The following is a 12808-nucleotide window of genomic DNA, read 5'->3' on the forward strand; positions in this document are numbered from 1 at the left end:
AAACGAAGCAGCATGTAAAGTTATGATATTCTTGAAATTATAAGGTTTATCCATCCATCTGCAACCGCTTATCCCGTTAGGGGTCGCGGGGGGGGGGGGCTGGAGCCGATCCCAGCCGACATTGGGCGAAGGCGGGGTACACCCTGGACAGGTCGCCAGTCCATCACAGGGCTGACACATATAGACAGACAACCATTCACCCTCACATTCACACCTACGGGCAATTTAGAGTCAACAATTAACCTAACCTGCATGTCTTTGGACTGTGGGAGGAAACTGGAGTACCCGGAGAAAACCCACGCTAACACGGGGAGAACATGCAAACTCCACACAGAAGGGCCGCAAGCCGGATTTGAACCTGCGACCCTCTAGCTGTGAGGCGCCAGTGCTAACCACTGCACCACCGTGCAGCCATTATAAGGTTTAGTATAATTATATTGAATAATTTAAGTGATATATGTGCACACATACTAATCACAGGTCAAAACAGCGCTAAATTTGGCAGAAGTGTTAAAACGAAGAGCCGTTTGGGAGCCGAAAGAGCCGGCTCTTCTCTTCTTGGTGAGCTGAGCTCAAATGATGTGGCTCACTAAAAAGAGCCTGAATTCCCATCACTAACAGGCATGTCCCACTCCTGTTCATCACTTTTTAGAGCCCCCTGGAAACAGTTTCCAACTTGAACGCTTTTATTTTGAAGGCTAAACACCACACTTCCGGTATCGTCCTATCTATCTCCCGCCAACTTTGTCAGCTCCTCTCTCGGGCCGACACTTTCCTGCTAAATCTAACCAATCACAGCTCACTGACACAGTGGAAGTTGGTCGCTACGTCTTCATACAAAAGCTGTGTCACAGCCAACAAAACTTCAGCTCAGTTTCTTTTAGTTACGAAGAAGTTTTATAGAAACAAACACACCATGTCGGAGGCGACCGCAGCGACACGGTATGAGATAACGTTACATTGTATCTTTGTGCTGCTCTGTATGTGTCAATACTGACAACACAAGTCTCCTCGTGATGTTTCTAGCATGCCACGCAGGCAGATAACTTCTCCAAAGAAAGGAAAACTTTGCCTACAACTCAGTGAGACACTTTGACTGTGTTCCCACGTGGATTTGCTTTTTAAAGGATGATGAAGATTAGGAGATACTTGAGGGGCAGTGGGAGGGTGCTCGCCTTTGTGTTCATCGCCTCTGTCATCTGGCTGCTGTTTGACATGGCAGCTCTGCGCCTGTCAATAAACGACGTGAACAGTCAGCTGCTGAAGGAGAGAGTGATCAAAGAGAGGGAGATCTTCAAGCAGCAGGCCAGGGTGACACAGGTGATGAAGAAGAACAGAGGGTTCAAACACCCAGTTCAGAGGGTGGACTTTGCTGCTTTTACACATGCTGGGAAAGAAGCAGCACTCAGTTCAAGCAGTGTCAAACTAGCCCAGGTGTACAGACAGGGGGGCAAGAAACAGGAGCACATGTTGGAGAATAAAAAGATGAATCTGCCCAAAACTGACCATCCCAAATATGTTGTTCCTGAACATAAAGAAGGAGTACAAAAGGTCACACCAAAGCAGGATGTTCCTGCAAAAAAGGAAGCAGTAAACTTGGATCAGAAAGTAGAGAAAAGTAGAGTACCTGTTGAAGTACCTGTAGCTAATATAACCCAAGTTGTTGTTCAGAAAAACAAACATGCTCCACTTCCAACCTCAAAGAAGGGACCCATTAAATCTGGAGATGTTGTGCAAAACGCTCAGGACAAAATTGATTCAAAGACAGATAAAAAAGTCAAGGATGAGTCTAAGAGTGGAGCAAAAGGGAGTCAGCCTAAGGCTGAGGAGACACACCCTGTTAAAACAACAAAACCCCCACACAAGGACGTAAAAGGAAAGGAGGTAGATCATAAAGAAGAGGAGAAACACGTTAAGATGATCACCAAGAGTGACCTGAAGGCAGCGAAGGAAACCCCGAAACCTACAATCAAGCCCCAAGCAGTAGAGGACTCAAAGAGTAATGCCACCGCTGTCAGAAAACCAGGTGTCCACAAAGTGCTTTCTCTGGATGTGACTAACGCTCCCAGAGATGTCAACGCGGTGGGCCAGTTTGGTCAGGCAGCACTGGCCGCCAGTAACGAAGACGCAGAGGTGAAGAAGAGATGGGATGAAGGGCATTTTAATGTCTACCTGAGCGACAAGATCCCAGTGGACCGTGCCATCCCAGACACCAGGCCTGACGCGTGAGTCTTCGTCCGCACATTTCACCTCTCAAAGTGCTGTGACTGTGTGAAGCTGAATTGTTTTTTTTGCTGTGTTTTTTTCCAGGTGTGCACAGGAGCTGGTCCACGATGACTTGCCTACCACCAGTGTGATTTTCTGTTTCGTGGATGAAGTGTGGTCCACGCTCCTGCGCTCTGTGCACAGCGTGCTCAACAGATCTCCACCGCACCTCCTCAAAGAGATCATTCTGGTGGATGATTTCAGCACCAAAGGTAATAGTGTCCCGAATGCTTCAAGGGTAGAGCATGTTACCTTGAATGGGTCTCCACGGGGCGACAAAAATAGACAACTACAGCAACTTAAGCACCAGAAAACTGCAAAGGACAACACTGAGCACCAGGGTTTTATTATTAGAGGTAGATTATTCCTTCAGGCAGAGCACAGTATGTCATAAAGAGATAATAAACTAATATATACACTAATAGTTATAGTTTGTCTAATAATTAGATTATATTGACATTTTTTGCAGCTGCATCTCCAAGATTTCTCTGACTGTATGTCTTTCCATGAAAATGTTGATGCCTTTGTTTAATTGCTTTATCATACTTTCTATCATGATATAGGTTAGGGCTATATTTATTTATTTTTACTCTTCTTAAAATGAGAAAATACTCAGTATGTGGCATTTGTCAAGTATCTAATTCACACAGGAGTATACAAACATAGGCTTTACCATGTGTTTTTTTCATTTTGACTATTTATTTATTGAATTACCAGAAAGCATGCATCGTTATCGAGATATGAGATGACCTATGTCATGATAGAAAATTATGGCCATATCGCCCAGCCTTATCTTTGACACTTCTATCATGTTTTATGTTTATTTCTGATATGGATTTATTAAGGGTCAAGTCTTTTTTAACCATGGAGCCTGGCCGAAACTGGATTTTCTTTTTTTTAGGCCAAAGACGATTAAAAAAATATTATAACAATACATCAAATGTTAATATCTTTAAAAAGGTAACATAAATACATACATTTCTTATTTTGAGAATGCACACACAGCGAGCTGCAGACCATTGTGAGCTTATAAACACATATTTTTGAGAACTATCCCAAACGTGATTGTTAAAGATAAAAAGTTGTGACAAAGATATGTATGGAGTAAGACATCTTACAGTTGATGATAAACTTGCACAGTAATCTCTCCTGGACAAACCATTTAATGGTGTTTCTAAATTAATGTAAACAAATATTTGTAATTTCTCTACTGCAATTTTGTTGTTACTTATAAGCCGACTTATGTGCCAATACTCATGAATCGTTCATAAGCTGATATCATCAGGAGCTAGTTTATGAGTCATTCTCTATTTAACGCACATGGTTATAATTGGAGCTTTTTAGTAATATGTATCTAACATTTCAGTATAAAGTATATCAGTTAATATGTCAATATAAGTTTTAACCTCAGTGGTTATAATTAGAATTTAACATTTTTAAGTGCTGTATGTCATCTTTTCAAGCTGCTATGTGCACTTTTGTCTGCTGTCAGTGTTGTAAAATCACATTTAATATTTTCCTCCGGCAGCCAATCTAAAGGAACCGCTAGATAAATACATGTCCCAGTTTCCCAAAGTGCGAATCATTCGTCTGAAGGAGCGGGAAGGCCTGATCAGGGCCAGGCTGGCTGGAGCTGCTGTAGCCAAAGGTAACCACAGCTGTGATTAAAGAGGATCTGTTATGCCTATTTTCAGGTGCATACTTGTATTTTGGGTTTCTACTAGAACATGTTTACACGCTTTAATGTTCAAAAAAGAAACCCTGTTGTAATTGGTCAACTGAATCAAACTCTTTGCAAATGTGTTACTTGGTGACATCACCACGTTACAGAAAAAAAGGCAGGACTTCAGTCAAGGCGTTTCAGGCAGTTCAGGAGCAGTGTTTCTGTGGGGGAGAGTAAGTCCCTTTGGCGTGGTCTTTGGGCTTTGTAACTTTGCAGACCTTTTACTTGCACAAACAACAATATAAAGGAAAGGGAAAAAGCACAAAAGCATAATAGGTCCTCTTTAAAACATTTTGTCATAAATGTCTTTTAATGTATGGTTTGTATATATACCATGTAAAAAGGTGATGGCGGCATGGATGAGGGGATATAACCCACGTAAAAGAAAGATTAGTAACAGAATTCACGTGAATGTGTGAAATCATGTGGTCAGACTTTGTAATCGTAAATGTCACACTGAAAGCGCGTCCTTGTGTTGGCTGTGCTTTTTTTTTTTTTCCATCTCTGGCACTGAGCTGATCAGATAAGAAGAAGCATGTAAACAAAGTTCAAGTCTGAAATTGCAAATGCGCTTTCAACACTATTGTCAATAACTAAAACTAGGTTGAAGGTTTATGATACTGATAAATGAGGGAAAAAGATATTGTGGGCTTTAAATAATGTAATGACAAAAGAGCAGCGTTTTCAGGTGAACATCCGTTTGCTGTAAAGTTAAAACATGTTCTCTTAAGGAAGTATAAAATGCCCACACATTAAGAGTGTAATCTTTCCAGTTTACTGAATAATGGGTAGTTGCCTAAGGTTTAGTCTTCACTGTTTCTGAAACCTGAGATTGACACAGGCAAATGCATTTGAAATAGATAAATAGAACAGAAAGTCTGTGACTCAGTCTCTGTATCTTGCAAAGATGAGTGCATGAAATAGAAAAATAGACAGTTCATATATAGAATAATAGTCTTGTAATGAATACAGAACTGAAACACGAGAGAAATACCGTTGAAAAGTCACACTGAGTTGCACTGCACATTATAAACTTGCACCTGCTCTCTTGTGTATTTGCCATATACTATTTTCTTTTTATATACTTAAACAAACAACTGCCTTTCAATGAACTCTGATACATGTTGTAAGGGTTGCACTGCTGAAATGCACATGTGGTTATTTGTTTAACTACAGCAGGATGTTTGCTTTCCTTTAACGTACCTCAGGTGAGGTTCTTACATTTCTCGACTCCCACATCGAATGCAACGTGGGCTGGCTGGAGCCGCTGCTGGAGAGAGTCTATCTGGATCGCAAGAAGGTGCCCTGTCCTGTTATTGAGGTCGTCAGTGATAAGGACATGAGGTGACACATTACTGGCATATTTGTCAAGCAGCCAAACATGTAATGTGATCAAGTTTTCTAAATGTAATTTTGACGTTTCTGGCTCTCTCTCCCCAGTTATATGCTGGTTGACAACTTCCAAAAAGGTATTTTCAAGTGGCCTTTGTTGTTTAGCTGGAAATCATTATCAGAGGAGTACATTAAGAAGAATAACATGACCATCTCAGATCCCATCAGGTACCTAAACAGTCAATTTTCATGTTTTATTATTATTTCTACTGCGTTTTTATTCATTCATTTATTTATTTATTTATTTATTTATTTATTTATTATTATCTTACAGATGTCCAGTCATGGCTGGAGGCCTTTTCTCCATAGACAAAAAATACTTCTATGAGCTCGGTGCCTATGATCCAGGCCTGGATGTGTGGGGTGGGGAGAACATGGAGATTTCATTTAAGGTATATCCCTCATCTAATTCATACAAGAGTATAGAGCTCAACAGTGAAATGAATTTCCCCATTCATTCATTCACTCCAGTGACGTTTCAGAAAATCCTTATACACAGAGTTTTAAGCATTGAACCAAGTCAACCAGCTACGAGATGAATCATGACCATAAAACATTTGATTTGGAACAAAGAAACATTGGAAAACGGAAAAAAAAGGCGAATGTACAAGACTGTACATAATTATTTTAAGAGCGAAGGAACTATTCATCCCATAAATCATTGCAAACGGGGACTCGACGCCTCACTTCTGGATTCACACTGTTGAGCTCTATTAGTCAAAGGTGTTTGGGAACTCCCAAGAACTCCTCGCGTATGACTCGTTATATCTACGTGTTGCCATTTGAACAGATCTGGATGTGTGGAGGGGAAATCGAGATCATCCCCTGCTCTCGAGTGGGACACATCTTCCGAGGACAGAATCCGTACAAGTTCCCCAAAGACAGGCAGAAGACGGTGGAGCGTAACCTGGCGAGGGTGGCAGAGGTCTGGCTGGATGAGTACAAGGACATTTTCTACGGCCACGGCTACCACCACCTGCTGGATAAAAAGAACACCGACATCGGCGACCTCACCGAGCAGATTGAGCTGAGGAAGAGGCTCAAATGCACGAGCTTCAAGTGGTACCTGGATAACGTGTATCCAGATCTAAACGCTCCTTTAGTCAAAGCAGAGGGCCTGGTATGTACTGTAGATCAATACACTTTGTTTACATTTCCCTAAAGGCACAGACACACCAAGACACACCAAGACACACCCAGCGTCGCATCATGTCGCCATTGCCTTGGCTGACAAGTATTACTTGAACACACTGCATAGACTCTGACACGGGCAGACTAGAGTCGACGGTGCGGGGCACACCGCAAAAACCAGGCCGACAGACGCTCATCGACGGCCCCAAACTGTCTGACCGTCGGCTTGGTGTGTCAGGGCCTTAAAAGATTTCTTAAAAATGAAAGCTTGTTCTGCTCTCCCTCCATCCAGCTATTGTTATCTCTGCTGGGAACCCAAACAGAGACTGTGATTGTGCTCCTTTGGAACAAAGAATAGATATCTATTAAAGCTTTCTGTGAGGATTCATTGAAGGAAAATGAGAACAGCAACAAAGCCCATTGTCACACGTAACTCTAAACAGATGCATGTAAACAAATGTTTGTTCCATTCCGTAAAGTTTTTGTTCTTCTTATTTTCCCTCGTAGGTCTTTAATCGCGGCTTAAGGAAATGCCTCTCTCAGGAGAAAGGCTCTCTTTCGTTTGACACATGTGATCTCAACCAGCAGGTAGGTGTCTTTGTTTTATATCACACATTATTTGACTGCAAAAGAATGCAGATGTTTAGTGTTTTCAGAGGAAAATATGCGGATATTGTGCAATGTTGGCCTCAGTGCTGTGGCAATTATGGGGAGAATAACAAAAATATCCAGGAATAGATCAGGACAAATGCAATCAGAGTTCAAAACAGGACCCAAAAGAAACAAGGGTGGAGTCCAAGACAAGACCAAGCCTTTCTAAATGTGGCCTTTTTGGATTCAGAGAAGCCATCCCTCAAAATCTGTCAGTTTTCATGGGGTGTAATTACATCCTTCTCTCTCTCTCTCCCTCTCTCTCTCTCTCTCTCTCTCTCTCTCTCTCTCTCTCTCTCTCTCTCTCTCTCTCTCTCTCTCTCTCTCTCTCTCTCTCTCTCTCTCTCTCCATCTCTCTCTCTCTGGTATTCAGAGTCAGCACTTTAATTACACCTGGATGAGACACGTTCGCCAGCAAGATATATGCGTCATTCCCCACGGCAAGGGCAGCGCCTTCACTTTACAATCATGTGACAACGCCAAGCCTGAACATCGCTGGATCCACAAATCACCCAACTCCGCTCTGGTAGGCTGGGTGTGCCGTTTGTTTTGTCTACTCTCTTTTTGTTTTTCTTTCCTTTGTCAACTCTGTCATTTTAGAAATTCTTACTCTCTGTGTTTCAAAGAAACAGGACTGGCCTGCTGTCAGTTGGTAGTGTAGTAGAATCAAAGGGTGTTAAGAGGCTAAAGTAGGGCCGGGCTTCATCGCTGTTAATCTTGTTTCCTGTTTTGTCTTTGTGAAGGCGGAGCACCTCATGGCAGATTTTGTTTACCACATGTGCCTGGAGGCGGGGCCTGAGGGTGACAAGCTTCTCCTCAATCCATGCGAGAGCAGGAACGCCTTCCAAAAGTGGCAGTTCACAAACTACTACGCTGTGTGACGAGACTGAAACGTGTCAAACGTGCACTATAGAGACCTTCAGTGGCCGGGCTATGGTCCAGACTCAACACACACGTCTGTCCAGAGGAGGTGGCAGCAACGGGTGTGGTGGTGTAAAGCAGAGGGTTTGGGGATGTGCAATGTCCCTTTTATTATATCGGCGTGGACTGGACCTCACCTGTGCCAGAGGAAGGAGAGCATCTTCTCTCCGTTTAGGAAGATTTGGACCGGACGGCGATTGTTTAAAGGGATTCAAGCAGCGAATGTCTGTGGAAGAACACTCCATATTGAGCACAACATGTCATCTCACTGCCAAAGATAAACAGTGCCTCTTTGATATAACATTTAAGAAGTGATTTTTCTTTTTGTGTTTGCTCTGCTGGGACTGAAATAATGAGCTTAATTGCATGTAATGTAGAATGTATACATTTGTATTAAACACTTTTTGGTGAGACATCATCTTATCTAAACGATGTACTTTTATGTTTGATGAGGCACATGGGTGTAGCTGCGTCTATGGTTTTAAGCATTATTTAGGTGTAGGTTTTGTTGTGAAAACTGTCCCTTTTTGTATGAATTTCTTCTCGTCACTAGAGGGAAGTGTTGGTTCAAAACATGTAATAAAGCTGTGCTGTGATTTCATGTTTTTATGGCCTGTGATCCAACCCTTTAACACACACTGATTGAAATGCATTTGCTTAAGACACTAAAATAAAATGATGGAGATAAAGATTTAATAGCACGTATCTCTTTATTATTATTTTTTATCCCATTAGGACATTTAAGTATGTATGTTTAGTTAATCACTCATAATTATAGGTTAAGATACTGAAACTCTAACACCAAACAACATCTTAGTTATTATAGCCAGTAGGATGAGCGTCTTATTCATGTAATCTGCTGCTCAAATACCTGCTTTACATAACAAGATGTTTTCATCCCGAAACCATCAAAATGAAAAACATAAAGTACAATCTTAGATATGTGATATGATAATCAGATACTACACCACAGATATAAATAGTACTCTTCATTTGGATCATCTTGTGTGACCTGGTGAGTTACGTCAGAGATTTTCATTACTATGTACATTTTAGAACAAATAAATATGTAAATCAGTTTTGTTATGGATCATGTCCTGCAGTTTAAAGGAGCAGTGTGTAAAGATTTGGCGACATCTAGCGGTGAGGTTGCAGATTGCAACCAATTGAAATTTCTCTCATGTTCCACGCATGTAGGAGAACTACGGTGGCCGACGTGATGACTTCATGAAGAGGACCGGCTCCCTATGTAGATATAAACAGTTCATTCTAATCTAACAAAAACACAACGATTCTTATTTTCAGTTGATTATACACTGAAGAAAACATACTTATTAATATTATATTCCATTTCTGCCAATAGATCCCCCCTAAATGTTACACACTGTTCCTTTTAAATTTATTAAAACCATCTTACAACTTCATGATCATGTACTCAAAGTCGTCTATCTTCTGGCGGGTGTTGCCTCTGCGGATCTTGCGGTAGGACACGGTGCTGTATTTGGAGGAGGAGAGGTGGTTGAAGGATTCCTGCTGTCCAGCGGCACCGTCACAGGATTTCTTGGGCAGAGGCAGAGTGGAGTAGACTGGTCTGGGGATTTGATGGATGTTGTGGTCCGGTTGTGGCTCCACCTGATGCTGCCACCTGTCACGTGATATCTGGAGATCAGCACTAGAGTTCTGCTCTGGGACGTCTGCCTCCCTGTTCAGTCTTGTATGACCCTCTTTATTAAAGGGTCCAAGGTTTGGTATCACTTCTTCTTTCTCAACTGGTAGATTTGCTGGAAAGGAAACGAAAAAATCTGATTTGCATTCTGTAACCACAAACACACTCAATCTATTTTATTGCACAATAATAATAATAAATTCCTCTTACCTTTTCCTGCTGATGTATTTTGCTGTGTTTGCATGTTTAGAGACTCTCCACAGGTGCTCACTAACTTCTCTGGAGTTAGATCAGACCGTGCTCCTGGATCTGACTGATCCATAGGTTCAGTTTTTGGTGTCAGGAGCTTTTGCCGTTCCTCTTCTCGTTCAGTCAGAATGACCTGCTGAGTCACGTCCTTCTCCAACTCCGCAATTTCTTCGTCAATAATGGATTCTTCCCCCGGATCATCCACTAGGTGCTCGCACTCGTTGGCACCAAAACCACGAGATGTGTTTGCTGTTATGTCCTCGTCACTGTAGAACACGGAGTCGTCTCCTTCCTCCATCAACCACACATCTCTTTCTCCAGGCTCCTCCAGGCTCTGGAGGGCCGCGAGAGTGATCCCACCGATGATCTCCAATACCTGGGAGGCCAGTTCGTCTTCTTCTACTGTGGGCCTCGGGGCCTTTGGAGGCATCGCGCTCGTCTCCATCTCCATCTGTCTGTTTTTCTTTCAATAGTCCAGCTTCAATGCTCTTAGTTGTTTTCAAAATTAAAGCAACCTCAGACTTCTCATCGTCACATCGTCTGCTCCAGCGTACCAAAATACTGCTTATCCTATATTATCAAAGATCCATCCTGCAGCTCAGTCAGCGGTGCCAGGTCAAGCTCTCCAGTGAGCTCTCTAGTGCTAGTACCATGTCATTCTGTGTGCATGTTGAATCACTGAATAACAGGGGGTTTGTTTTGGCCCCAACAAAGACTCTTTGTGACTCTGGCATCTGCAGATGAAGTGATTGTACTCATTCTGTGATAATCTCTGCTGGGTGACCACCTTCAACTACTCTAACATTTTGAGTCTGGATTAACATTCTGCTTTAGGTTTTCTTTCTACAGTTGTTGTACACATGATGATTAAGCTAAGCCCTGTTCAGGCCTTGAGTTCAAAGGACAAATAAATACCATTGCATCTTAAAGGAACAGTGTGTAACATTTCGGGGGATCTATTAGCAGAAATGGAATATAATATTCATAACTATGTTTTCATTAGTGTATAATCACCTGTAAACTAAGAATTGTTGTGTTTTCGTTAGCTTAGAATGAGTCCTTCATATCTACATAGGGAGTGGGTCCTGTTCACTGAGTCCGCCATGTTGCTCCGCCATGTTTCTACAGTAGCACAGAACAGACGAACCAAACACTGGATCTAGAGAGAGACTTTCACGTTTTTTACGTTACCTGAAGGCCACCATAGTTCTCCGACACGCTAAAACTGCAGTAACATGAGCCACAGAGTACAAAACCGTGGTACCACCAGCTGGCGTCTGACTTCCGTTGCTCCTAAAGTAGTGTTATTATAGTGAGGATGACCTCTGAGCGAAGGTTTTGCACTCGGCGGCTCACGTTACCGCAGTCTTGGAAAGGGAGGAGTGAGCAGAGGGGTACTCAGTTGGTTGCAATCTGCAACCACACCACTAGATGCCGCCAAATCCTGCACACTGTACCTTTAAACCTGCAGTAGGCAGAAGTTTTTTGGCATCATTGGGCAAAAATTCCATCATAACCTTTCAGTATATTGTAATTCAAGTGCTCTGATAGATAACACGACTTCTGCACCTCCTCATGGCTCTGTTTTCAGGCTTTAGAAAATCTAGCCTGTGACGGGAAATTTTGGCCAATCACAGGTAATTTCAGAGAGAGAGCGTTCCTATTGGCTGTGCTCCGGCTGGTGGGCGGTGCTTGGTATTTCTTCAACTGTTCTCAACATGGCTGCCGGGTCACAAACTTTCTTATTTTACAGCTAAACATCACACTACAAGATGTTTCTGAAAACATTTGAGGCAAGAAATAGGCATTACAGTAACAGAATATAGATTCATATTTGATCAGCGCTGCCTAGTTTGACCGCTTGATCGGAGTTCGCGAGTGATTGACAGCTGTTCATAGACGGAAGCTGGACGGCAGAGTCCAGCTCAGCTCTGATTGGTTGTTTTCCTCCAGTCTATGAAATCATGCAGATGCTATTTTGAGCATCGGCAGACACAGAGGCACATGATTGTTTTTCAGATTACCTGTCTCGTGCAATACTATCAGGATATAGTGACCGTTTTATATAAAAAAACTTTTTTCTATCATATTTGCTCCATTTCTATCCACTGCAGCTTTAAGTAAGGCACCTGAAACGCTGATATAAGGGTATGTTCAACACACAACATCAGCACTGATCGAGGTACAAAGAGGAAAAACTCTCCAGTATTTCAAACGAAAGCAAAGATTAGAGAAAGGTATAAAAAAAAAGAATACAAATTTGTTCATCTCCCTTTTATCACGACCCCTCAGATTTATCTTATCTTGTGACCCTTTGGAGGGGCCCGACCACTAGGACTGACTGTGTATACAGTAGTTAAAGATAGATCCACCTCAACAAGCTACACTAGTAAAAAGCTGCTTACACACTGATGCACAATCTAATAATGTCATAAATAATAATCAGTCATAGGGAACATTTTACTGCAGAGCTACTACTTTTACTTTCGGACGTAAGGATGGGAATACTTCTTCAGACACTGTCTGCATGCAACACAACTTTTCATAATGAATCTTTTTTTATAAGAGGCATTTATGAGCCCATTGAACCATTTAATTTTCTGCTTCATAAAACCGTCAAAAAAAAACCTGAAAAAGAAGTGGTGATATTTTAAATGATCTCTCTCTTGGTTTTGCTGCTTCAAAACAAAGTGTGTCGTCCTTTTTGTGAATAGTAATCATCAAGTCTCTCTCTTTAGCAGCAGCAGCAGCAGGAAACCAAAGAAGTGAGACTTATTACAGGAAGTGTGTGGTTTCTATTCTCAGGTGTT

At 42.0% G+C, this 12808-nt stretch overlaps 2 protein-coding genes across 2 annotated transcripts; one reads left to right on the forward strand and one right to left on the reverse strand.

Moving 5' to 3' along the window:
• Positions 1-768: 768 nt before the first annotated feature.
• On the forward strand, positions 769-8679 carry LOC119500523 (polypeptide N-acetylgalactosaminyltransferase 5). Its single transcript, XM_037790295.1, has 10 exons — positions 769-2225; positions 2311-2477; positions 3794-3913; positions 5197-5332; positions 5429-5548; positions 5655-5772; positions 6171-6500; positions 7019-7099; positions 7536-7688; positions 7906-8679. The coding sequence occupies exons 1-10, from the start codon at positions 1129-1131 to the stop codon at positions 8041-8043; spliced, it is 2460 nt and encodes an 819-aa protein (XP_037646223.1). The 5' UTR covers positions 769-1128; the 3' UTR covers positions 8044-8679.
• A 95-nt stretch (positions 8680-8774) lies between these two features.
• Positions 8775-10668, reverse strand: LOC119500524. The gene is made up of 2 exons (XM_037790296.1): positions 9960-10668; positions 8775-9864 (listed from the first exon to the last, which is right to left on the reverse strand). The coding sequence occupies exons 1-2, from the start codon at positions 10447-10449 to the stop codon at positions 9497-9499; spliced, it is 858 nt and encodes a 285-aa protein (XP_037646224.1). The 5' UTR covers positions 10450-10668; the 3' UTR covers positions 8775-9496.
• Positions 10669-12808: the final 2140 nt, after the last annotated feature.

Source organism: Sebastes umbrosus, chromosome 13, assembly GCF_015220745.1.
Source record: "Sebastes umbrosus isolate fSebUmb1 chromosome 13, fSebUmb1.pri, whole genome shotgun sequence".
Taxonomy (NCBI): Eukaryota; Metazoa; Chordata; class Actinopteri; order Perciformes; family Sebastidae; genus Sebastes; species Sebastes umbrosus.